General features: G+C 37.0%; 1 protein-coding gene across 2 annotated transcripts in view; it reads right to left on the reverse strand.

The window, feature by feature from the left end:
- Positions 1 to 27,271, reverse strand: part of PPP3CA (protein phosphatase 3 catalytic subunit alpha) — a 328,201-nt gene that overhangs the window by 18,752 nt on the left and 282,178 nt on the right. For both annotated transcript variants that reach the window (XM_066384438.1, XM_066384437.1), the window contains exons 9-10: positions 21,294 to 21,419; positions 18,576 to 18,650 (exon numbers count right to left, since the gene is read on the reverse strand). In XM_066384438.1, coding sequence (XP_066240535.1) covers positions 18,576 to 18,650; positions 21,294 to 21,419 — 201 coding nt within the window. The remainder of the gene's footprint in view (positions 1 to 18,575; positions 18,651 to 21,293; positions 21,420 to 27,271) is intronic.

Consider the following 27,271-nt stretch of genomic DNA (forward strand, 5'->3'; position numbering starts at 1 on the left):
ATGGGTTCTCACTCACTTCTGATTCTTAGAATTATTCTCCATTGGCTGGAACATGGGGAGGGTAAGGGGGTGGGTATAGGATTCCCTGCCTCAAATTTTATTCTGAATTTTTGGAAATTTTTAATCATCTATAATTTGTAATTAAGATTCTTTATACAACAGGTCCTGTCCTGGAAACCACCTAAAAGTCTGAAGATTCTGTGCTTGGGTTTTAGATAATTTGTGAACAAGAGACTAGTAAAGGACATTTGTTAAGAAAGAAAAAAACAGGGATGGAAATTAGTCTCCTTAAGATGGTCTTCCTATATATATATATTTCAGTTATGCAGCTCAACGCTACTTTCAGTCTAACATTGTGCTACTGCTACCCTATATTTAATATAATCCAGTCTACCCAGACAGAGGTCACGATGTGCTGAGGAAAAAGATTCTGACCCTCTACAGCAAACAGTATAGTCAGATCGTTAAATCCACCCAACAGACACGGAAAATGGAAAGTGTGCTAGAGCTCCAAAAATCGTGACTATATTTAGAAGCACAACAAGAAAAGCAGCAAGGAGTTGTTAAGTGTCTGGAAATAAACTGTACATATTTAACAGAAACGAAAAGGGGAAAATATAAAATAAAATATATACGTTTATAAAATATGTAAAAACAACAATCTCCTAGAAGATTTTCAATAAAGGACTTATAAAAACCATAACCAGGAAAAAGAAAAGTGAGCCGCTAAGTTGGAAAGGAAATGAATTATGTAGAGCTGGTCTTCTGAGCTCAATATTAGCAGATGCATGGAAATAAATATTAAATTTTAAGTGTAAAATGAGCATTCTGACAAAGCCAGTTCATCATTCCTTATTATTATTATTTTTTCAAATCAATGACTTCCTGGAGAGCATGTAACAGATATGCTACATTATCTATTCACAGTTGTGTTTCCAACGAAGGTACTTCCCCGCATCCCAGAGCACTGTTTTTCAGGAGGAAATGCTCTCATTCTATATTTCTCAATAACTCAGGTAAGAGGTTTTGCTACCCCTTTTATAAAAATAGACTATAATTACTTAAAAGCCAAATCCTAATCATAAACAGTAAGAAAAGACATGAAAAAACTAATGTCTCCAATATCCCAAGACTGCCTTCACTATTTTTCAATAATCGAAACCAAAATTAAACTAATACCATGCATTTATAACCTCCCAAACATTTAAAATAATTAAATAAAACATGTCACTTGATATGTAATTGAACTTAAAGAAGATAAACAACAGCAGGAGAGATTTAAGTTCAGATATAAAAATTCTTGTATACTTAGCATTGCTATTCCTGATTTTGGTTATTTTCCAGAGTTCACTAAAACTCTTTGAATACTTATGTTCCATTGCAAATCCTCCCAGTCCATAATTCAACAGCAAGATCAAGGAAAAATGCATATCTTTTAGAATTTTACTGGCTGCAACATATAAATATAATGTCATATTCAACACTCTTGGTACTTGCTCTGTTTAAATTATGAAAATGTATGACAGCAAATCAAATTAAATTCAGTATATTAAATAATGAAGACACATAAGACATCTTTTATATGAAAGACTGTGGTAACTATTTTTTATTGATAAGAATATAACCGCTTATTTTATCTTGAAAGTCCAAATCTGAAAAGCAGCATTTTATATGTTTTAAAAAATTAGTAATTTTAAGTAAAATTTCATTCTGTGTTTCCATTCTAATAAGTATTCCTTCTGTTCTGGGCCTCAGTCACTCTTTAACTTTTAAGTTCTAATATTCTTTTATCCCTGGGGTATTACGGTACTCTTTCTAGAATCTAGGGAACCCTGCAGAACTCAGTTTTCCTCAAGGGAGAAGAGGCTAATGTACAGACCAGGGAATCTTTAAAGATCTGCTTTTAACGTGTGCCCTTGCTGACCTTAGGGTAGCACCTGGCCGACACCTCCCCAAAAGCTGTAAGGACTTCCATGCGGCCTGCTGAGGGAGTGCTGCAGGCCCACAGGCTCATTTCAGCCCCAAGGGAACTGAACAGCTGCAGGGCTGCGAAGCCCAGCCTTGAGGGGCCCTGTGGGGGAAGATTCTTACCACGTGGACGTCTGCTGCACATTACAGGTTTTGGCTTTGTCCTCCCGCTCACAGCTCCAACCCCTTGGGCTGCTACTATAAATTCCTCACTTTTAGCTGAATTAGGGGTGTGTGGAAAGTGCTGTACAGAATTCAATTTATTGCCCAAATCACTCATTCAATGTTCTTGTGAACCGTCCTGTGTAGCCTGCCACGTGCCAACCGCTACCAACAGAACCAGGAGTCAGGTGTGGTCTCTGCTTTAGGAGAGCATGTGAGCAATGACAATGGACTGTGACAAATGCTGTCATCTAGTGAAAGGATAACTGAGCAAACTTCTCCCTTAACTCCATGCTCAGGGACTTCATGGTGGTGGCCCCAAACCAGCTGTGGGGAAGAGAATCTACACTATGGAAATCTGCAAATGCCACAAAGCAGGGCCATTTCCCCTGGTAACTAGGTTAAACATTTACCAGCACACCACTGGGAGGAGGTGGCAACGGCCTGGAGGCATGAGAAAAAATGTTCACTTACATGATAGTTGAAGGATCTTAGAGAGGTCAAGAGTAGAGAGAATGGGTACTCTCCATAGAAGGTAGAGAATTCTCAAACACACATGGCTGTGATGATCCTTGGTATGTCGGGGTGATGGGTAAGAAGTCTGGTGTGAGTGGAGTGTGGGAACCCCGGGGTGCAGCGGGGGGGGGGGGGGAAAGCAGGCAGTGCCTGGGGCCAAATGGTAAAAGGCTTTAGCTCAGAAGTGCATAGATACAGGAGCTTAGACATCCCTGTCCACATAGCAAAGATAAATGGTACTTTCTCATTCATCTCTCAAAAAAGAAAAAAAAAGTTAAAACGATGAACAGGTAGAGAGATACATATGTGACAAGGCAAATTCAGTCAAGTGTTAACTGTAGAAAGTAAGGAATGGGTAGTGACTATAAAATTCTTTCAACATTCCTGTATGTTTAAACGCTCTGTAATAAAACATCAAAAAATAAAAAAAGTGTACTTGGAAGAGCTTGGTTTTGAGGGTGAGGAGAGACAGCAGCTTGGGGAAGTGCGGTCTCTATTCCTCCCATTCTCCGTATTATATGGGACAGGCATGGCTCGCTGGAGGAGGCAATGAGGAAGGTCTCGGGCAGTGCAGTCACTCTAGGCCTTCTGCAGACAGCCCCAGAACACTGCACTGGTCAGATTTTGTTTTACAATCTCAATCCAACAGATTCTAATTGGTTTCAACACCTTTTTACAAGGATAAGACATTAAGATGGCCAGCCATATACAATTTTCATATTCAGATATATTCTTAGAATGTGAAAAAGTTGCTTTCAAAAAATTGTTATTAGTTGTTTTCTCTTTCATGGGAAAAGCAGCATAAGTTTTCCCCTTCATTATTATAGTGGCCTCAAATGTCTTTAAAGGACTCTTAACCAACACAAAGGTATCCATACCATATGTTTCAAGATAAAACATTTAAAAAACAAAATATATAAAGAAGTGTGTCTACACCATAATATTTCACACTTTTTCAAAGGAAAGACCTATTGTAAAAACTGTATTTTGGTGGTAAGCTTCAAATTCCTTTCAACTTTTATTTCAAATTCTAAGAAAATACTACAAAAAATTCACCAATTTTCCACATTTGTTAAGTTAACAGTTTATCTTTTTACAAAATTTCTTCTACTTGAAAATAAAATTTCATTGTGGTTTATTATTATTAAGCAGAGTTTAGATGTGCCTCAGCATTTTATTTTTTGTAAAATAGAGCAGTTACTGAATTTGAACAAAAGTTATTGATAGAACAAAGCATAAGGTATTGAGATAAAACATATCTTTTGTTGTGTTATATTAAAAACAAAAATTGGTTTGGTTCAATCCCAAATCAGCACCTTTGAAATACACAATATAATTCAAAGGCAGAATATGACTTCAGATGTCTCTAAAACCTCGGCTGATGATGAAATTATGAGTATACAGAATGTCTTATTTGGGAGAATGTATGTTCCAAATTGGTCCTTATAAAATAAATACAGGACCAAATCCTGTGTTATATAATCCTTAAACCTTATCTATTTTGTCTTTTCTTTCCCTGACCTAGTTTAACAACAAATATTAAATTTCTATATCCCAACAAAAGGGATGCTATCCAAAAGTTACTTAGACATCCACTCAGTTTTGCCCATGGTTGCTGAGTGTGATAAGTGACTCACTACATTTTTCCAGACGCCCAGGCAGGCACTTGAGTCCTGAATTTAGGGACAGCACCAGAAGAACTGAGTGATTTTGTTCACTCTGATCTCTGATGGGATGGATTTTTTTGTTTTTTGTTTTTTAAATGAGAGGAGGGGAGATAAAGAGACAGACTCCCGCATGTGCCCTGACTGGGATCCACCCAGCACCCCGAGTTTGGGACCAATGTGAACCAATCAAGCCACTGGTTGCGAGAGGGGAAGAGAGAGAGAAGGAGGAGAGAAGAGGGAGAGAGAAGCAGATGCTCATTTCTCATATGTGCCTTGACTCGGGATCGAACCTGAGACCTCCTCCCGTCAGATAGATGCTCTATCCACTGAACCAGCTGACTATGGCTAGAATGGCTTCAAAACTAACCTTTACACTTTTTTTTTTCTGAAGTGAGAAGCGGGGAGGCTGAAAGACAGACTCCCGCATGTGCCAGACTGGGATCCACCCAGCATGCCCACCAGGGGCGATGCTCTGCCCATCTGGGGTGTTGCTCCATTGCAACTGGGGCCATTCTAGTGCCTGAAGCGGAGGTCATGGAGCCAATCATTCTCAGTGCCGGGGCCAACTTTGCTCCAATGGAGCCTTGCCTGTGGGAGGGGAAAAGAGAGACAGAGAGGAAGGAGAGGGGGAAAGGTGGAGAAGCAGATAGGCGTTTCTCCTGGGTGCCCTGGTCAGGAATCGATCCTGGGACTTCCACACACTGGGCCGCTGCTCTACCACTGAGCCAACCAGCCAGGGCCTGTAGCCTTTACACTTTTTAATCATGCCACCAGAAAAGAATATCTTCTAAAAAATACAACTGCCACCTCCAAGTGTAAACAGGTATAAAAAAATAAAATATTGTAAACAATGTCATTTAAAAATGAAATGACTATTATACCTTTTTTTTAACCAATGGCATATAAATATAGCAATTTCATTCCACCACCATCCATTTAAAGAAAAAAATCCATGAGCAACATGTTCATTGATATTTATAAATCTTACATTAGTCTTGTTTTTTCTTTGAAATTTTATTTCCATTTCAATTTTTCTGATTTTTATGCTAGTAAATTATATATTTTTACTTTAAAATTATTTTTATCACCTTATTATATTTGCTGTAAAATATAATTAGAAATTTGAATTAAATGTATTTTTTAAGTCCTGAGACAATAAGGCCCTAAATATTCAAAAATTCCTTTGTAATCAGTATCACAATTATTATTAGTATATAATTGAGCTAGAGAGCACAAATATGATAAATCTATAAATATTTAAAAAGCATAGAAATAAAATTTTATTGGAATGCATCCTTTAATGATAGGATGGGAGTGAGATTACATGCCTTGATTAAGGAGACTTCCTGGACTCACAGTGTTTCTAACGACCTTCTGTGTAGTGCTTCAGTGCTAAGCATCTCAAAGCCATGTTCATAGTGATTATGTGTAACCTATTCCTGCGATTAAAATGGAGAAGGGCAATTGAAAAGGAGATGTAATGAGTGAGTTCCAGCTCAGGTGAGTTCCCATGATCACTTTTAGGAAAGAGGACACATGGAGGCTGAGAATAGAAAAATGGGTTCCCTTGAAACTCCTCTGGACACATGTTTGGGTAACCCTAGTAGAACAAGTATTGGCACGAAGACTGCTGCTCTAGCAAGAATGAGATTACTGAGTTTCTAGAGTTGAGAGTTTTTGGAAGATTCCTTGACTGGGAAACCTGCATTGCTCATCCACTCGGGGTGAGGGCTGGCTAACATCTAAGAGAGACTGTTAGGTGCGGCCCCTCACTATAGGCTGTATGGATACTTATGTAGGTTACTCCGTTAGGCAGAGGAACACACGGAGGACAGCAAATTTGTAAAATCCCTGTAAAAATTCATCTTTCTGAAGATTACAACTTAAAATGTTTGGAATATCTTTCTGATATTGATTCTAACTTAAGTATATTACACTCTACAAGTGGTACAATTGGGACATAATGGCTGCTCACTCCAAATCACTGAAAACCACATACTATTCTGAATTTCTTCCATATGCTTTTTAGCTTAAGTAAAATTTCAGCATGTAATAAAACCTGCAATGGTGTGATATTTGGCATAAGGCTATTCTGTCTTATATCCCATTTTGAAAGCAACAAAGATCCTTAAAAATATATATATATATATATATATACTTGGAAAATGCATATTCCAAATTGGCCCCTATAAAACTGCAGCGCCAAACCGCATGCTATATAATGACTAAAACTTATCCCTTCTTTTTTGTCTTTTCTTTCCCTGACATACCATATATATATATATATGTATATATATATATTTTTTTAAGTCCTAAAATATATATATATATTTTAAGTCTCTCCTGTGTAATGGATTTTAAGGAAGGCTAGCATAGGCTAGACTATGTTTTTTCCCCCATTTCTCTTGTCATAAAACATAATTGAATTCTTTGGATAGGAAGTCTCAAAAAATGAACAGACTACTCCCAAATGTTAAATAACTGTCATTATTTGATTATGTCTCTTCTTAGTTACTTTTGTTTACAAGCTTTACTTGACTCCAAGGACTTTTGTTATGCCAGACACTGTTCAATCTGTTCAATGACTTCTCCGTAGAGTCACAGAAATTGGCTATAAGCATAATTCTAACTTGGGTGGAAATTAAAGACTTTAAGTAGGTAGAAAGCTTCTGTTGATTTTTCAAGAAACTATCACATAGCCTGTGCCTCACAAAGGCCATTTCAATTTATGACATTTACCAAAGAAAAAATTATTAGCATGTGAAATCCTACTTTAATGAACCTTGTTTCATGATAGAAACATATCAATTTTATAAATTGACATGAGAAAAGCAAAATGGAATAATATAACAAAGGTCAAGTAATTAATGTAGAATTTTTTTTTGGTCTAAATGAGAATCATAATATCTGGATGTGTAATCTATAAAGAATTTTCCTGGATGTAGATGAGACTTTAACAGTTAACAAGATATTTATTAAGAACTTAATTGTGTATTTATGTTAAGTGCTAGAAAAATGAATTCAGACTAGAACTTAATTCTGAACCCATATTTGTAAATTGATCAAATACTAGATGATTTAAATGTTATCTCCAAAAACATAAAATTGAAGAAAAAAATGGGCAAATTTAGTAAAATAGTGCTTGTCCCATATATTATACCCTTGATAGAAAGTTAATTGAGAATCATTTAATAACATAATAAAGAAGCAGGCTTAAAGAATTAATGCGACCCTTGCATCTGACAGCGGAAGATGTCTAAGGCACTGGCAAGTACTGGGCTTCTCTGAAACAAAGCCACTCAGAGGTCTTCTGATGCTATTCAAGACTTAGGCTGTGTGTTTTGTCAGTCCACGCGGGAAGCAGCAAGGTTTTGCCCCAGAAGAAACAGCAGGTAAATGAGCATTAGGTTCAGGCCAATGGCCAGTGCACCGGCATGCACAAGCAACGAAAGCGGAAGAATGGCTCCCAGGTCATGTGACTGTAACATTGCTGAGGATGATTCTTAGGAACCAAAAGGCTACATTGTTTGTCTAAGGTCATCCGCTGGAAAATGGTGATCAGAGCCAGGATTCACTATAGTGGCAGGTTGACTGATTACTTCATACGCGGGTGGGAGAATGAAATAAATAATGTGTTCATTCTTTCTCCACATTTAACAAACACATACCAGGTACTGTGCTATCTGCTAAAGCACTTAGCACAGACCTTTGGTACAGGATAAGTACTCAAAAATGTTCACTGTTATTATCATATTAAGAACAAGAAAACGCTTGTGCAGAAAAAAATATTCCAGTTCTTCTAGCAGTTACATTTTTTACTGTAAATTCAAAGATGGATTGTGTGATCTTCATTAGTATCAAGCTACCTAGGATGGGGCCTCATTTGTATTTTGTGCCAATCAGGCCACAGACTGGACCCCCTATGATGGCAAATCCATTAGGGGAGAATGTTAGCAGCCAGATGATGCTGGTTTTGCATCAAGAAAAACAATGGACTCCTCCCCAAAATGGGCTGATCAAACAGAATCAAGATTTCTATAGAGTTCTGAGAAAAACTGGAAGAAAAGTTTTATATCTACTTGTGAACTAAAGGATGACAAAAGAGTAAAACATTTTAAAAAGAGTGAAAATAGACTACCTCACAAAATATTCTTGAAATTTCTATTTTTCTGAGCATTTATTAAACTTTTTTGTAAAGCTTTTCAACCTGCCATTGGAGACCAAACATTTCCTCCTCTAAAGAGGATGCTTTATAGACTTTGGACTCATAATAATAGATCTATCTGCTGTTTTTCAATCAAGTATTACTTGTTCTCATATAAGTAGAATCTTCAGGTTGAAAACTTGGACCTATAACATGCTTTAGTGTAAAAGGAATCGTGAAAGCTCTGCCAACAACACAGGAAAAATACATCTTATTTTCTTAGGGAATCGATTTTCAGTAAGCTGACATTACCGACGATAGTTCCCTCAGTGAAGAACGCCTCTCTCACAATACCCTCAACCTTGCTGGTGAGAAGTAATGCTTTTTCTAAGCTACAGAGACACACAGCCACAAAATCTTTGCCTTCATTAAAGAAAAAACGCTCTCCATCGAAACACCTTTCAAATAAGAATGATGTTAATGTTTAGAGAGTGCATGCTTATTTCCCGTCTTATTATGCAACATAGATTTCCTTCTCAAATAAATTTCATAAATACATGTAACTGAAGTGTACACTTAGACACGCAATAGCTAATATTTAGTGTAAGTTGGCCAATGTCACTGTTAGTTGAAAGAAGGCTCAACTGCTACAAATGCCAATGATTTTTAAAGCTGTGTAAAAGTATTGCGTATGTGCGTAATACATGTGTCTTAGGAAATAGAGGATAAATATGAAGTATTTTATAGAGTGTTATTTTACTGTGAGCATAATATTCTAGCTAGTGGTGAACATTAACCCATTACCCAAACAAACAACAAACAGGGACAGGGCTGGTTTTTATCTTTCAGTTTGCTCTGCAAGTGTGCATGTCCATGCGGCGTGAAGATTGTGCTAGGGAAGACAGAAAAGCATTTGTGCAAAATCATGATAGTACAATCTAAAGAAAAAGTAGTACTTTTAATGTATGTGTTACTGTATCACTTTAGCAACTTAAAAGGATTTTAATTACTGTAGTCAAATATGATAAGCCAGACTCAATGAGACCGATTGCAATATGATGGCAAACACCAGGTACCTTTTTGTTTATCAAAGTCTCAAAACATCACTAGCCATAAATAATGAGAATGTATACCCTACTACCTAGTAAGTTACTATGCATTTTTTACATGTGTTTCAGTTTTAATATACTAGATATATTAGATATTATAGTTGCTTCCTTTTTATGGCATAACCATGATGAAAAAAGCAGTTACCTGTACTATAAAGAGTATAGAGTACAAATGATACATTTACAGTGACAAAAAAGATTTAGCTTCTAGATTACATACTAAAATATTAATTGAAAAAATCAACAATAAACTGCAAATTAATTGACAAAATCCTGAGAAGAAATGACAAAGCTTTTAACAAAATATTAAACACTTTCTTTTTTATAAATGTCTTCCTTTTCCTTTCTTCAACTATTTATGAAAATTCAGTTATTATAAAAAGATAAGAGAATGTAAAACCAGTAAAGTGATAACCAAATATTTCATCCCAATTTGTGCCCCTTCCAGCCCTCTATATCTTCTGGAAGACCAGCATGTTTAACACTGGCTTCTTGCTCTGCTAAATTCTCAGATCAGTAAAGGCAGGGACCACGTGTTTGTTTGCTAGTGAAGACACAGGAAAAGATTTTCCATGAGTAAGTATTTTTTGCATTGAAGTAAAAATATAATGGATAAAATAAAATAGAAATATAGCTCAAATATTAAAATTGAAATACTCTATATTTTCTTTAATTTTTTTCCCTTTAAAAATGATTTCAATTTTCTTTTTTACCTATTATAATAATAAAGTAAATTTTACTGTTTGCCTCTTTTCAGTAATCTGCTTTTTGACAACCAGTTATATCCTAGTATTTTATTTTCTGGCCACACTTATATGTCACAGGATTTTCTGCATTTGGTGCATATATTTTTAAATAGCTGCTGCCTGAATTTGCTACACCAATCCTAGTTCTTGTGCTCGCTCTCTGATCACTCCTTTCTCGTTCACTTGCTTATCTGTCTTCTCCAGGGTCATCAAGAAGGGTTAACTACTTAAGAATCAGTCCCCAATTTTCTGATTTTTCCTTCCATACCAGCAACTATGGAAGCCTATTGTATTCTTAATAGATTCAACTGCAGCTTTTAATTCTAAGCCTTGGTCACAAGCCTAGATTTTGTTCTCTAATTCCAGGATTCCATTTCCAAATCCTGCTTCGGCATTTCCAGAATTCATGGGTGTCCCTTTCATTCAAACTCATGTCTGTGTCTGAATTCATCTTTCTCCTGAAACTGGTGAGTTTTCCCAAAAACGTTCTCACCCTCTGAGGCACCAAAGCTGAACCATCCTAATCACCTTTGGTTTCCTTTGTCCCACTGATGCTGTGCAGGGAGTCCTCGGATTACGACAGTCTTGACATAGGATGTTTCTTGTTTACGAAGCTCACTCCCATAAAAACTTTTAAAAAGTGAGATGTGAGTGTTTCAGCTTACACTGTTAGTGACATACTTAGGGACTACATGGATGAACTAGTCCCAGACTAGCTTGGAACATGTCCAGAAGAGCCTGAGCTCTGCATTGAGCAGGCATCCCTGATTCGACCTCTCCGTGCAGTGGGACACTCCTGCTTAACAGCAGGGCTGGCAGCCTCTTCAAGACTACTTCTGAGGCGGCTGTGAGGAATTCTACTTATCAGTGCCGAGACCAATTGCCACCAGAGGAAAGACAAGACCAACATATACGTTAGTTGTAAGAATCACACAGGCAGCTTATTACTCACAAATCCTTATGGCGTGCCTGGGTACAGCTTCCTGGGGTCCCATCAGCATGTTCTTTCTGGCTATCCTTGGTCAGGGTGGTATGGAGACAGTCCACGTTTAATATCGGAGTCTGAGTGACTGCCACAGCAGGGGGTCCCTTGGCTTTAGTAATTTTGTCTGGCATATGCCTTTTAACAGGTGTTAATTTACAAGATTATTGTATAAACCATTTTTTGGGAGTTTCTAACAGGGAACCTTTTTTATATTAATTTATAGAATTTTTACATTAAGTCATTTTTAGGGTGTTACTAGAAAAGCTTCTTTTTTATGTTAATTTATAGAGTTGTTACATTAAGCTACTTTTTATTTATATATAACTTCATACATGCACTAACTGGGCCCTGCCCAAAAGGCATAGTGTGCCTTTTATATTTGTACATATTAGATTAGTTTCCACCCAGAGGGTGTATCCTTATTCACTTGCCTTAATGGCTTTTAATATCATATCCTAACTTATTTTTATATATTTTCTATATTTATTATAACATTACATTACCAGAAAAATTCTTTAAGAAGGTAGAGAGGCCAGCAACAGATCCTGTACCTTCTACATCGGCTGCTTCTCGAGATGAAACACCTGTAGTACAGGTAGAATCATCTCCGGCGTCCCCTGCATGTTCCTAGACAATCCTGATTCACCTGACCCAGTGTCTCCAGCACCTTCTGCAGGGTCTTCTTCCTCTCCAGCCTCCTCCTCCCAATAGGTCACTCTCTCCCACCATGCAATGCCCCTTCCAGTGTGCAAAGCAACCACAGGAATAAAGGTAAGGAATTTTTTTACACTCATTTTTTTCTGTTACTACAGTACAGTGTACTGTACAGTATATTTATGTTCTCTTCCTTTTTCTGTGGCTTAGTTCTGTTTTTATGTTCTAGATTATGATTTTATAACTGTGTTAGGATAGCTAAGTGACTTAGGTTAGGGTATGTCTCAACTTACACCAAATTTGGGTTACGTCACTGTTGTAGGAACAGAAAACTGTGTCGTAACCTGAGAAATCTGTATTACCTTTTTATTTTATTCTTAACATGATCATTGTTCAGATCTAATCATCTCAACTTTCAGACATTTCATTAAATTCCTAAGTTATATCCTACTTATCCTTGGTTCATTTTCCAAGCATTTTTCTAAACTTGGAAAAAATATTTGCTTTTCTCAAATAATACTTTTATTATGTTACTCCTCTGCTTACCAATTGTGGGTTATATGTCAGTGTTGACAAAAGGGGTATCTTACTACTATGGTCTCCTTAGAGCTCTTTCTTTTTGTATGCTTATATGTTTCTATTTTTTATATTAAAGTTTGCCATTTTCTCCCCAACTGTCAATTATTATAGGATATTCAACATCCTCCCCCCCCCCCCAGACTGGGAACCTGAAATATAGAATGCTAAAATAAGTCACTCAGAAATGACAATAATTATGGCCAGAAGACGAGCTCTAAGCTAAAGTCTCTACGTTTGTGGGCTGCCAGGTGCACAAGGCCGAGAAGAGTTTCCAGATGCAATTCATCTCACTCAACATGGCAAATAAATACAATTTTGATAGAAAATCACAGAGGTTCCCCCAAGGATCATGCGATGCCATGCTAGTCCCACTACTTCACAACTCTGCACTTTAAAAGTCCTGCACAACTTTTTAAAGCTAGACAGAAAGAACTGGGAGATGCTCTGGATCCTGTGATTATTAGATATGAATAATTAGCTAATAATTCAAAGCAGACGATGAGAGATAACCTTCATGCATACAATTTTGCTGGCTTCTTAAAGGCTTGCCGAAAACTGCTGTGATCCCATATTCAGTGACTTGCCTGTGGTTATCATTCGGATAGGGCAAACATATGGATAATGGATAAGAGTTACACCACGTGTTCTGCTCTTTAGATGAAAGCAGAGACATACATTCTAATTTAATATTAGTTCTTCCAGTACAGCCTGAAACTATATATTTGGCTAGGAATGTATTTATTTTATTACTTTTTTTCTTTCTTGTTCAAAAGGACTTCAGTTTCACCTCCACACGTCTTTAGCTAGACTTATCACACATCGTAGTCTCAAACATAATTTGTATATACACATGAAAAAGTGATCTAAGAGTCTAAGACTTCAGGACCTAAAAGAAAGTCATAAATAAAGAAATATTTCTAAATTGTGAAGCTGTCTTTAGGTTTGTAAGTCTTACTGGTACTCAGACTTCCTGAGTATAAGAAGGACCATTAAAGAAAGCTTTGTGATGCAGATTGCAGATTTCTGTCCCTACCTCACCTCCCACTTTGGGATATCTTACTAACCCTTGGTCTGAAATGAGTCCTCTGCATTAAGAAGAATCAACTACCAAATGAGGTACAGGTACTTGGATGTCTTCCTTCTCTAAATGTTCTGGCAAATACCAGCCAGACTGAAACCAGATTATCATATTGTTCTCCAAAATCAGAAGTGGAAACAAAGAACCCAATACATATAAATTAGATCTTCAAAAGACATGCATTGGCACTGACTTGCTTCAAAACTTTACAATATTATACAAGTTATGTATTCTATTTTCAACATAAAACCACTACCAACCAATTGAAAACAGCAACCCTTTTCGAGAGAGGCTATCAAGTTCTTTTATTTTTGTAATGCACACGCTGAGCAACAGAGATTCACAACATGACTTCTACCCAGCAGAAGTCTAGGTAAGCTGAGGACCTGTGTCTGCTCAGATACCAACATTTTTAACACTGCGAAACATAACTTCTTGGAGGAAGTCATGGTTAAAGGAATAGAATGAAACTGTGTTATTTCCTTTCATGGCCAAATAACAGTGCAAAAAATCTTTTTCTCTATTTTACAGTATATTTAACAGAGCAATCTAAAGTATATTATTAATTTTTTTTATTAAGTGAGAGTCAGGGAGACAGACTCCTGCATGCACCCCAACTGGAATCCACCTGGCAAGCCCCCTAATCAGGCAATGCTCTGCCCATCTGGGGCCACTGATCTGTTGCTCAGTAACTGAACTATTTTAGTGCCTGAGGTGATGCTATGGAGCGATCCTCAGTGCCCAAAGCCAACTTGCTTAAATCATTTGAGCCATGGCTGTGGGAGGGAAAGAGAGAGAGAGAGAGAGAGAAGGGGAAGAGTGAGAGGGAGAGAAACAGATGGCTGCTTCTTCTGTGTGCCCTGACTGGAAATCGAACCCGGGACTTCCACATGCTGGGCCAACTGGCCAGGGCCTAAAGTACGTTTAGTTGTGAGTGTTGTTACGGTAAACTAAAAAAGCATCATGCTGTTTCAAAGAAAAATATTTCAAGCACTGTAATCACAGGTGGTGAAGACTTCAAGTGTCTGAGAACCAGGCCAACATTAGCATGAACCTGGGCTTTCTTACTTCCCTAGCTATGTGACCTTAGGCTCTAACTTCACATCACCTGTCTCAGTCACTTCATATGTAACATAGGGGTAATCAGAGTGCTCGTATCAACAGAGAATTAGAGATAGTATGAATCACCTAGTACATTCATATATATAAATTTTTGTTGGTCAAAAAATATTTGTAAAATGAGTAGAATTAATACATATAAACGGCTCAGCATGATGGCTAGCACATGTCAGGCGCTGTTGTCATTATTAAATGGTAAAAGAGAGCTGATAGGACCTGAGGAAAAAGAAGCAAAATGAATCCCATAACTTTTATTCCTCAAGGAAATAAAAAAAAACCCTATTTTCTATAGATTTCTATAGTTTTCAAGAAGCAAAATTAATCCCATACTTTTCATTCCTCAAGGAAATGAGAAGAACCTCTCCCTATTTTCCATAGATTTTACACCTGAGAAGATAGAAAGATAGTCATGGATTGTAAAGGCACCTTCCCACCTTTGCCATTCAGTTGACGTGAGACATAGAGCAAAATACTGAGAAGGGCTAGACAAATAATTCATGAAGAGAACCACAAATCTACCCATGCTAAGAATAGAAAGCAATTTAAGAAAGATCTTTAATTAAGCCCTTGGATGTCTTCTGATTTCTGTTGTCGACTCTGTAGCCTATAAGGCCAGGAGCCTGGCAGGCAGAGCACAGGGCCAGCCGCCAGAAAGACACAGAGTTTGCAGGTGCCTGCAGGAGGGGAGGGCAGGAGGGCTGGGAACTTTATTGTAAGATTGAAAATAATATTACATAAATAAATAAATAAATAAATAAATAAATAAATAAATAAATAAATAAATAAGGAAAGAGAGAAAGGAAAAGAAACCTCAATAAACTGAAGTTCCAAGGAGAATCAAAGAGTTCTGGGAAGTTTTATAAGTTGTTCTTTAAGCATCTTTGAAGAAATCCATAGTTTTTGTGTCATGTTAAATTAAATCAAGTACTCAAGAACATTGCTGGTTGTTTACTCTGAAATGTATAATATCCTAAGTTAAATATACTTTTGTTTCCTTTCTTTTTCCCTAAGAGGGCATATTTGTGAGATTTGATCTAAAAGATCATTGTTGGGCAGATAAAGTTATTTTTTTCTCACCCTGTTGTTAAAGATGGCTGCTGCCCTCATGTACTACAGCTAGTTGTCCTTCTTATTTGGGATGGGCTTGGCTATGCTAATGTGTGCTAGAGGAAGGGGTTGTCCCGGGGCAAAGTTTTAAAAGGAGGAGTTAGGAGGCCATTTTGGGAGAGTGGCCACGTTCTTGTAGAGAGGAGGAGCCCCTTCTACAGCAAGGCAGAGAAAGGCCATGTGAAGGAGAGGAGGCAGCCAAAATGGATGCAAAGAGGTGGGAGCCTTTGATTCTAGGAAAGCTCGGATGAGTCAGTAGCTTTGGGAGCCCTGAATGGTAAGGGAAGTGTTTCCCGCTGTGTGCATTCACTCACTTGCTGGGTGCGAGCTAGGATTAAAGGTAATGGCCCACCAGTTTTTGGCTCAATTTTCTTTTTACGATTGATCTGAATCAAACCTGAAACTGAGTTGGCCAGGCGGCTTTGATGGGGGCCACGAATACTGGCTTTACAATCATGTTTAGAGGTCCTAGCTATTTTTCTAAAAGGCTGACATAAGATTTAAATGTGGCCAAGAGATTTTAATGTTTTGCTTAGAAAGAAAAAAATTCTTCCAAATGCCTTGAAAAGGACATTCACTCCTATAATTGAAATTAACAGGCTAAAAAGCAAGTGCTGATGAGCAAAGCACATTGATTGGAACCAATTATTTTAAAGCAGAATAAGTCATAAATGTATAGTTTCATGTAAGCGACCGAGAAGGTGGGTAATAATAACTCACTTTAAATGAAGTAAACACTGATCCCTGTTAACACCTGTACTGTTAAAATGTGCAGCATTTTTGGCTATAATATCTGGAACATAGTAGGTGCTCAATATATATTTACTGGGGAAATGGAATAATGTATAATTATAAACCGCGCAGGTCTACTTATTCTATACAATATGCTCCTTTTTTAGTAGACCGTCTTATTGGTCCACAAAATTGACAACAATAGAGACTTGCTGACAGAGGAGTATCATTGTATTAATGCTAATTAATCTTTCTTTTGAGGAATAAAAGAAACACAGTGAAAGGCATGTATTGAAAAATGTCTGTTGACATAAGATTTAGATTTCACCAAGTTAGTATCCCTTTTCTAGGAAAAAAGTTTCTGCCATCATGAGAATATGATCTGTTAAATGGTATCCCTGGAAAAGTTAACAATAGCAAATTGTGGCTATAACATATGAGACATCTAGAATCTGGATAAAGCACAAAATATTCATTGATCTCCGTAATTTTTCACAATATATTTTTATATACCTTTGCAATGAGATATATGACTAGAGAATAGTATCTGGAGACAAGTGATGAAGACAAAAGACGATATAGAGGAGGACAAACCATGAGATGGGATAATTGTACACTTTAAATTTACCTTAGTCCGGGGGTCAGGAACCTTTTTGGCTGAGAGAGCCATGAACGCCACGTTTTAAAATGTAATTCCATGAGAGCCATACAATGACCTGTGTACATTATGCATTATCCAATAAAAATTTGGTGTTGTCCCGGAGGACAGCTGTGATTGGCTCTAGCCACCCGCAACCATAAACATGAGCGGTAGGAAATGAATGGATTGTAATACATGAGAATGTTTTATATTTTTAATGTTATTTTTTTTATTTAAGATTTGTCTGTGTGCCAGATGCAGCCATCAAAAGAGCCACATCTGGCTCGCGAGCTATTGGTTCCTGACCCCTGCCTTAGTCGATAGGCTCTATTTATATGAGTGTCTGAACACTTGCGTTTTACTTTTGCCTGCAGCACTAGGTATTTTGCATTTATAAATGTGATCAGCATTAAACCCATGTGAACATTAAATCATGCTGTTCATATATAACTTTCAGGAATAGCCACTTTCTCTTTTCATTTTACCTAAGCACAGTTTTTAAAGGTAAAGATTTTATCAATTTAAACTTGCCACATACCTGTTTCCCCTGCCACCTTCACCCTTTATTTTATAATTGGTCTTATTTTATTGATATTATCTGTTTTACATATCAGTCTCTCTAACCAGACTGCAATTTTCTTGGGTCACAGCAATCTTGAAATTTGGCATGCCCCATACAGAGTTCATATACTTATTAAATGTTTATGGAAGTAAAGTATACTCTTGTCCTTTCTTCTTCTAACTACATTTTTGCTAGTTTTCATTCATTTTGGAGATGAGATTTTGTAAGGACCAGAGTATTTTTCTCTCCATCTTTAACCTCATCAATCTTTATCTCTTACAGAGAAAGCATACTTTCTCAGAGTAAGTAAATACAAAGAGCATCTCAGAAATAACCTCACAGCTTATTCACTATTTATTACAGATATAAAAATATTGGGAGTATATCAATGTGTAACTACATTCTTTTATCAAAGACATCAAATTTTGAGTAATTGACAGGAGCAATCTCATTTAAAGGGCACTTTTAAAAGTTATCCAGTAAATGGTGACATCTGCTAGAAAACATAGGATTATTATTTTTCTATTTATGGAGGAGTCAAAAAAAGTGAGGTACTGAAAGATGGCTATTAAAGTAGTTTACTACTTCAGGGTAGTAAACTACCCTGAAGGTATCGAAAAAATTCTCTCATAGTTTTTGTTTATTCGATATTTCAAAGCAAATACAAATTATAATTTTTCATTCTCAATCGTATGTTATGATTTGTTAAAATATTGAAATCTTAATAATTAATTCATAGGGTTAAATATGAAATGTCACATAATTTATCTGGCGAAGAGCATTAGCACAAAGGCTTAAGCCTCTTACCATCAAATCCATCTTCTTCTGACCCCAGTTCATCATCTGAGCAGATGTTGAGGACATTTACCAGCATCTCAGTCACTAAAAAGAAAAAAACAAACAAGAAGTCCAGATTTTCTATTATAACCTTAATTACTACTCTGGCATTTTTAATGAGCAAACTTAGCAAGCAGTAACAGTTCTTACCTAGTTTGTATATAAAATCTCCTACAAAGTAGTTTCTATAAAAATAAGGTCATAAAAGATAACAGGCTTTATGATTCTATGTAGACTCTATAAAATTATTAGCTCATGCCTACAAAATCTAATGGCAAGGTTTACTAAGCTATAGGTCAACACACAATACACAAATCAAATATGTGGATGTGAACACACTATAAATCCATGAAGGAGAAAATGAATATACTATAAATCTATAATGGAAGTTACTTTTGAATTTCTATTTATTTGTATAAGGAGATCTGGATCTGGACCAGATTATAAAATTCTGTTCAGCTAGGACTAAGTAAATGCATTTTTTATTATCAAAAAGACTTTACAAATAAAGGTTAGGTAAGTTGAATAACAAATTTCATTGAGTAAATAGATTATACAAAAGTGTTGTGCACAGAAAATTAGTATTGCATCACTTTTACACTAATGTGTATGCTATTTACATTTAACATTTTAAAAAATTAGGCTGAGTTCTACCATGAATGTGAAAAGAAGCTTGTTCACTATTCCTTCAAGTGCTACATTTTAGAATCAATGTTCTTCTAGAATTGAAGATATATTATAAAGAGTAAATTTCAGTTGAGCCAATATTAACCCAGAGCTTCAGTTTAATTACCAAAAGTGAATTATGTATACAGTTAATATGTTCCTTTATCACAGATGTTCAAAATCTGAACACTTAATGCAAACAACTCAACTCAAGGTGTTTGAAAGATGCCCCGTTGTTGCCATACTTGTACTGTTTCCATTCCAGAGAATACAATGACAGCAACGTCTGTATTGTTGCTGATCTGATCAGGGCAAGAAAATGGTGACATGGACTAGAACTGGGAACACTTACTGGAGACTATTAAAATTTACTTTGTATTTTTTTGGTACACACAAAAAAGGGCTTCTTTGCTTTCAATTCATAACTTCCTAGTCATTTTAGGTCATTTAAAGAAAAATACTGTCGAAAAATAAATTTTACATATATTAATATAAATGAACACATATTCAGAAACGTGTAGCTTTTCTTTATAATCTCCTGGGAGGACATCATTTTTCTGAAACATGTGCAAACTCCTATCTTTAATACAATGCGATGCATGAGATGGCCCATGAAGAGTGACTCAGTCTGTCACCACTGGGCCTCCTGAACCAGAAGCTCGAGCTCAGTGGATGGAGACTTCTCCTCAAAAGTTTTGATGAAGTTTAGCTCAAAATATAAAGACAAAACAAAGGGGTAAGAAGAAAGGAAAGAAGGAAGGGAGGGAGGGAGGGACGGTAAAAAGGAAAGAAGGCAGGCCAGTTCTTCTGGAAAACTGGGGCAAGTTAATAGACAGCTTTTAAATGTAAATCTGTCTCATTATGTTACACACTAATGGCCACTATATTTTTACTAAACTATCTTTTTTTTTTTTTAATTTTTATTTATTTATTTTTTACAGAGACAGAGAGTGAGTCAGGGAGAGGGATAGACAGGGACAGACAGACAAGAATAGAGAGAGATGAGAAGCATCAATCATTAGTTTTTCATTGTACATTGCAACACCTTAGTTGTTCATTGATTGCTTTCTCATATATGCCTTGACCACGGGCCTTCAGCAGACCCAGTAACCCCTTGCTGGAGCCAGCAACCTTGGGTTCAAGCTAGTGGGCTTTTCCTTAAACCAGATGAGCCCACACTCAAGCTGGCGACCTCGGGGTCTCAAACCCGGGTCCTCTGCTTCCCAGTCTGACACTCTATCCACTGTGCCACCGCCTGGTCAGGCTTTACTAAACTATCTTGTGCTGTTGTATGTGTAACCCTTCAAAATATTGTAGTTGTTAATCATTATTATACAATGATTACTCTAATATCAGAAATAAGAGGAAAACTTGACTATCCTAACCTTTTAATTTGATGAGTAATTTGTAAAATACAATATTACCTTTAAATTATAAAAAAAAGAAAAAAATTATAATACAAAGAGATAAAGAAAAAAGGGTAGTCATTATGACTTGGAGCCAGTTAAATTATATTTGTTATATCTGAGTTGTATTATTCTGAGATTATATTAATTTTCCTAATAATTCCTTATTTCTTTTGTTGCCCCTTCATTCATTGTATTCTGTTAACAGGATACTCATTGATACTCTCAAATCATATCTCTCGTGATACAGTTTGTGAGTTTTGTTGTTTGGGTCAGCAATTTTCAACCTTTTTCATCTCGTGGCACACATAAATTAATTACTAAAATTTTGTGGCACACCAAAAAATATTTTTTGCTGATCTGATAAAAAAATAGGTATAATTTTGATTCATTCATACCAGACTATTGTGTTGGCTGTTGTTAGTTTTTTTATTTGACAAATTAAGGAAAAGGTGTCCCTGACTAAATAGCCAAATATTGAGAGTTTTAAAACTTCTTGAGACACACCAGTTGAAAATCACTGGGTTAGGTTCAAGTGTTTCGTGGTAAAATAGCCCCCATCTCCTCTCCTTCCTACACCATTTCATTCAGAGCATTTCAGGATTCCACAACGCACCTTTTTCCCCAACAAATGGCAGAGACCAAGTGAAAACATCCATGAAATTTGGAAGCCAGTATGGATGAGGAGAACAGTTGAATTGCCTGATATTCATGACGTTGTTCTCATACTTCAATACTGCAGCTGAAAACACAAAAAGAGGAATGTTAACTTCATAAGCACGTATTTCTGCTTTTCCACATGGCTTTTGTTGATCAAGAAAATTCAACTATTTGACTTAAAATCCAAAACACTAAGGCAGATAACTTACTTACATATAAATGTTTACAGTACTTAATGGACTTAAACTTCTCTCGGTGTAATATGTAACTGCACATATAGAAATACTAAATATGAAACAGCATTGTCATTTGGCAAATATTTATATAAAATAATCAGATGTTTATTAGGAATTGAATCCAAGGACATTCTAGTCTTAATATCTGATGACACTAATAAAAGTGGCATAGCTAAGTTAGTTTGATATAATTTAATAATGTCAAATATTTGAATAGAATTGATTTCAACATTTTAAAAGGCACACTTTTTCCCCCCAGTAGAACTCATATTACTTGTATCAAGTAGTTTAAATTAGATTGTGTTCTTGACTTAATAAAGTAGAAGGTTGGATTGGATTCTGCAAAAAATACTATGCTGGTATCTTACTCCGTCCTTGATTTCTAAAATGGAGGAACCATGTATAATTTAAGAAAATAAGTGCCTTCTCCCTTTGTTTTCTGGATGTCTGTAGGATGGATACCCTCTCACACAGAGATCCTTATCGCCTCACTTCCAACCAAATTTAGAAATTCATTCTGTAGCAACCCTGATACAGGATTAGCAAGTCTCTGTGAGTACTTTCAATGAAGGAAAAGCTACCTATTGGAATAGGGTCATCTTTCTGTCAATAGACAATTTTAAGCTGTGGGAAATTGTCAAGACTGAACTTTGACAAGACTTCATTTTTATTATCCTATCATGGCATAACCAGCATTTTATTAGTGGAGATTATTGAAGAGATCCTAGATGATGCCACATATTTTTTTCCTGTTTTAGTTTAGGAATCTGAAATATAGATAAATTATTTTTAATTTTTAGACTGACTTTTATGTAAGGGTATGTTGTAGATGTGATTTTAGATAATAAAACAAAGATAGCACTTAAAAATCTATTTTTGAAAAGCTACTGCCAGTTTCCTGGGATTTAGCTTCTACATTCAGGTCTGCACTAATAATCACATCTAACTTCACAATGTTATGAACATAACCTTGTTTTCACAACTCTACATGTGCTCTTCCACCTGGAGTATCTTTTCAGAAACCTCTGAATTTCCAAATTCTTCCCATCCATTGGTGTCCAGGCCATACTAACCCCTCAGTGGAATACTTTCTGATTTCTTCTGGTTATATAATCTTTTCTTCCCCTGAATTACAAAAAGCCCTGTCTTACAATTCCATATTGCATCTCTCATTCAATTTAGGTCATAGCTATTCTCTGTACATTTGAGGACATCCAACATGTCTCTGTTTTCTCAAGGAAAACTGCCATACAACAGATTTTCTATTTCTTTGTGCTGATCACACACCACCTTTTCATCACAGATGTTCAGGAGCATCTTGACACTTCCTCTACACTCTTTTTCAAGAAAATTCTTCCTAATCCCTGTGACCCCTTCTCATACAAGATGGCTTTTAAAGGCTGCCTCCTCCTGCTCATCCCCATTCCGGAGACAAGCCACAATGACAATGTTCCTATTAAACTGTGGACCAGAACTAATATCATCTTCTTGGTGGGTTTGATCAGTGCATAGGACAGGTAGTTTTTTGTGATCTGGATACTATATAGATTGTATAACAGCCTACTAATATGTTGAAGTTTTCAGCAACTTGCAGTTAACTAACATCATACTTGAGAACAGGAAGGTCTTTGCTTTTAATCATGTTTCTGCCTAATGGGGAATTGTAGGAAACAGAGTTAGACATTTTCAGGATAAGAACTGTAGATAGTATAGTCAATACTGATTGATACGAAGGGATTTACTCTCCTTTTCCCATGGAATTCTGAATTCTGCATACATTTTTTTTTTTCTGAAGCTGGAAACGGGGAGAGACAGTCAGACAGACTCCCGCATGCGCCCGACTGGGATCCACCCGGCACGCCCACCAGGAGCGACGCTCTGCCCACCAGGGGGCGATGCTCTGCCCCTCTGGGGCATCACCGCACGGGACCAGAGCCACTCTAGCGCCTGGGGCAGAGGCCAAGGAGCCATCCCCAGCGCCCGGGCCATCTTTGCTCCAGTGGAGCCTTGGCTGCGGGAGGGGAAGAGAGAGACAGAGAGGAAGGAGGGGGGGTGGAGAAGCAAATAGGCGCTTCTCCTATGTGCCCTGGCCGGGAATCGAACCCGGGTCCCCCGCACGCCAGGCCGATGCTCTACCGCTGAGCCAACCAGCCAGGGCCTGCATACATTTTCTTAAACCTATTCTTATTCCCATTATCCTCTCATTTATGTCATATGCCATTTGGCCTAAGCATATATTCATATAGTATTAAAACATGTAAAATGAAAAAATTATGGCAAATTACCATACCAATGCTTCTGATCCACCAGATGGGAACGGTAAAGTATTTCTCACCTTGCTAAGGGCTACCTGAGCGCTGGCTCCGTGGTACAAGGTCTTCACTATTTTGGAATCCTGCATAGTCATAGCAGGAGCACATCCCTGTAGCTCTCAAAGAATGTTTTGAGGTTCTAAGTTGTCTTTTCAAAGAGTAATTTTCCCTCTAAGGTTCCCCCAGTTTTTCTTAGCATAAGGTTGGCACAGCAGAAGGAGGGAAAATATGTGCTGTAACTAACAGTGCCCTGCAGTAACAGGACAGGCTTTATATAATATGTAATTTCATCCTTACTACAAATCTGAGAAGCAGGTGTGACTGCCCTTATGTTACGGACTAAGAAATTGAGGCTGAGAAATGAAGTGACTCACTCAAGACTATGCAACCAGTACCTGGAAGATGTCACTTATATTTACATTCAGCTTTTACTAACACCAAATTCATTGCCTTTCCACCCTTCCATTCTGTCTCTCAGAAACTACAAATGGATGAATTCTAGTCCTAGCTGTTACATTAATTTAACTTTCAATATGGTATTCATAATTAAAGACATTTTAGGTTTTGCCAAAATGCATGTTTGAGAAAATAAAACAGGGTACTAATTGACAATGTGAGGGTAAAACCTGTCCAATATCTAAAACAGTTGTTTAGTAGCTGGTAACATAAAGCGTTTATTCATTTGACATTGCTCAAAATTTATCTGGGTGCCTGATAATAGAGTAGATACAGTTTTCAGATTTTATTTTTGTTTATTAAAATCAAGAAAAATACATTTTAATAATAGCCACATTTACTAAGTATTTGCTATATACCAGGCACCATATTTGGTTCTTCACAAACAATCACAAATCTTCATAGTATCCGTCAAAAGTGGTCTTATCATTTGCATTTTGAAAATAAGCAAACAGAGAGGTTACCTGCTCAAAGTCACCCCTAGGAAGCAGCCAGCCTCAGTCTGGGACTGAAACTGAAGTCCCTGATCTTTCTAGCATTCCATGATACCCTCACCATAATGTAGAAATCATCCAATGCCTACCAATTTTTGGACACAATTTCTCTTTGCACATTCATTTTTCATATTTATTCTTTTTAAAAAAGAGCACTGGCCTGACCAGGCGGTGGCGCAGTGGATAGAGCGTCAGACTGGGATGCGGAAGGACCCAAGTTCGAGACCCCGAGGTCGCCAGCTTGAGCGCAGGCTCATCTGGTTTGAGCAAAAATTCACCAGCTTGTACCCAAGATCGCTGGCTCAAGCAAGGAGTTACTCGGTCTGCTGAAGGCCTGCGGTCAAGGCACATATGAGAGAGCAATCAATGAACAACTAAGGTGTCGCAATGCACAATGAAAAACTAATGATTGATGCTTCTCATCTCTCCGTTCCTGTCTGTCTGTCCCTGTCTATCCCTCACTCTGACTCTCTCTCTGTCTCTGTAAAAAATAAAATAAAATAAAATAAAAATTTAAAAAAGAGCACTGGACTGGAAGGCCAAGAGCCCAGACTACTCAATGGATTACTCATTAATTACTCATGAGACCCAAAGTCACTAAATGTCTCTAGGTCTCAATTACCTCAGCTAATCACATGGGACTGTCTAGATAACTTACGACTTCTTCCAGATCTGAATGATGTTAATAAACTTCTAGAACAAAGACCTCATCATTAGTACAATAACTGATTACTATTCTTGGTAATTTTAAAGGCTAGTCATAAAACATTTATTAAAATTTTACTATAGTTAAAAAAATACAATTTAAAAATGCAAATGTACCAATATGTATTTTTTTCTTCAGCAACATAAAATATTCCTGCAAAAATACTTCTCAAATAACATTAATAAGTTATGAGCTTTGATGTTTTGTATAACACATATATATATAAAATACATGAAAAAAATTAAACTAAAACAGTCCAAAATATCTACAGTCACGAAATTCACAGTTAACATTTCATCTTCCACCTCCCACATCTTCCACCCAGCCACCTGCCTCTGACTGGCACTGAGATTACAAAACTCAACTGGAGCCCTAACAATGGGCTCTTCTCTGAAGTACTTGAAAGACGTTTACCTCCAGTGCAACATAAATAATACAAATGGCTGTATTTCAAGGATCACTCAAGACCACCTCCTGAGACCTTGTCTGAGAAATAGAGAGAGAGAAAAAAAGAACAAAGTCCCCCATTAAGGCACTCCTCTATTCCACACGACCTAATGTCATTTAGCCATTGTATCAGAGGTCTGGAGAGGGGTTATGACATGTATACAGGCCTCACATTACTGATCATCATCTGGAACAGATCAGAGAGCACAGAGACAAAGGCTCTTCTATTGTACACACAGGTATGAAGACCACTCAGAAGAAAATCTGGCATAACTGAAAGAATGCTGAGCCCCGTGAATCTGGAGGCCTGAGTGCCAATTCTTCTCCGATGCCAAAACTATGTCATTATTTGGTCCACTCATTTCACTGTACCTGTAGAACTCTTCACAAGCATGTGATCAAGGGACTGCGCCTACTTGGGAACAGGGAAGGGCCACTACACATCCACTTTTTCTAATGACATAACTAGGCCCTGTGAATATAGTGAAACCAAAGGAATAGAATCTAGATCTTACTCCATTCCTCTGTCTACTTGAGCCATGCACTAATTGGTAGGCTGTATCTAAACCTGTAAAATTAAAGGGGTCTTGCCTACTTTAAAATTTTACATTTTTTTCATGATCCCAAGCACTTTTATTTTTTAATTTTTTAAGTGAATTTATGGGGGTGACACTGGTTAACATGATTATACAGGTTGCAGGTGCCCAATTCTACAACACATCTCTGTACATCATATTGTGTGTTCACTCCCAAGTCAACTCTTTGTTCATCACCATTTACCGCCCATACTCTCTTCCACTTACCCCTCCCACAGTCACCATACTTGTCCACGTCTGTATTTTTCTTTATTTTATTTTGTCCACAAAAACCCACCTTTCGTAAGAACTTGATAACATTTTTCAACATCTTCTTTACAATGACCATCATCAGGGAAGCTGATGACAGGGCAATAGGTGAGAAAAATGGAAAAATCAAAAAAGACCTTCTAATTCAAGAGAAGTTGTCAAAATATTGCTACAAAGATGTGTTGTCTAGCTCACCAAGCCACGAGCTCAACATTCCAAGTGGATGTCAAAGGGAACATAAGGCTGCTTTCCTGCAAGCCTTTAGATTAGTAACTAATATGCACTCAATATACCTCAGGCATTCTTAACACTATTAGGGCTGTCTAAAAATGGGGGAGAGTAGAAGTCAAAAGAATGGAAATGACACATTTTATCTCCTTTCTCACCCTTCTACTAACATTTTTTACCTCCTAACTCCAACCTACCATCTATTCCCAT

This window comes from Saccopteryx leptura, chromosome 5 (genome assembly GCF_036850995.1).
Source record: "Saccopteryx leptura isolate mSacLep1 chromosome 5, mSacLep1_pri_phased_curated, whole genome shotgun sequence".
Lineage (NCBI taxonomy): Eukaryota > Metazoa > Chordata > Mammalia > Chiroptera > Emballonuridae > Saccopteryx > Saccopteryx leptura.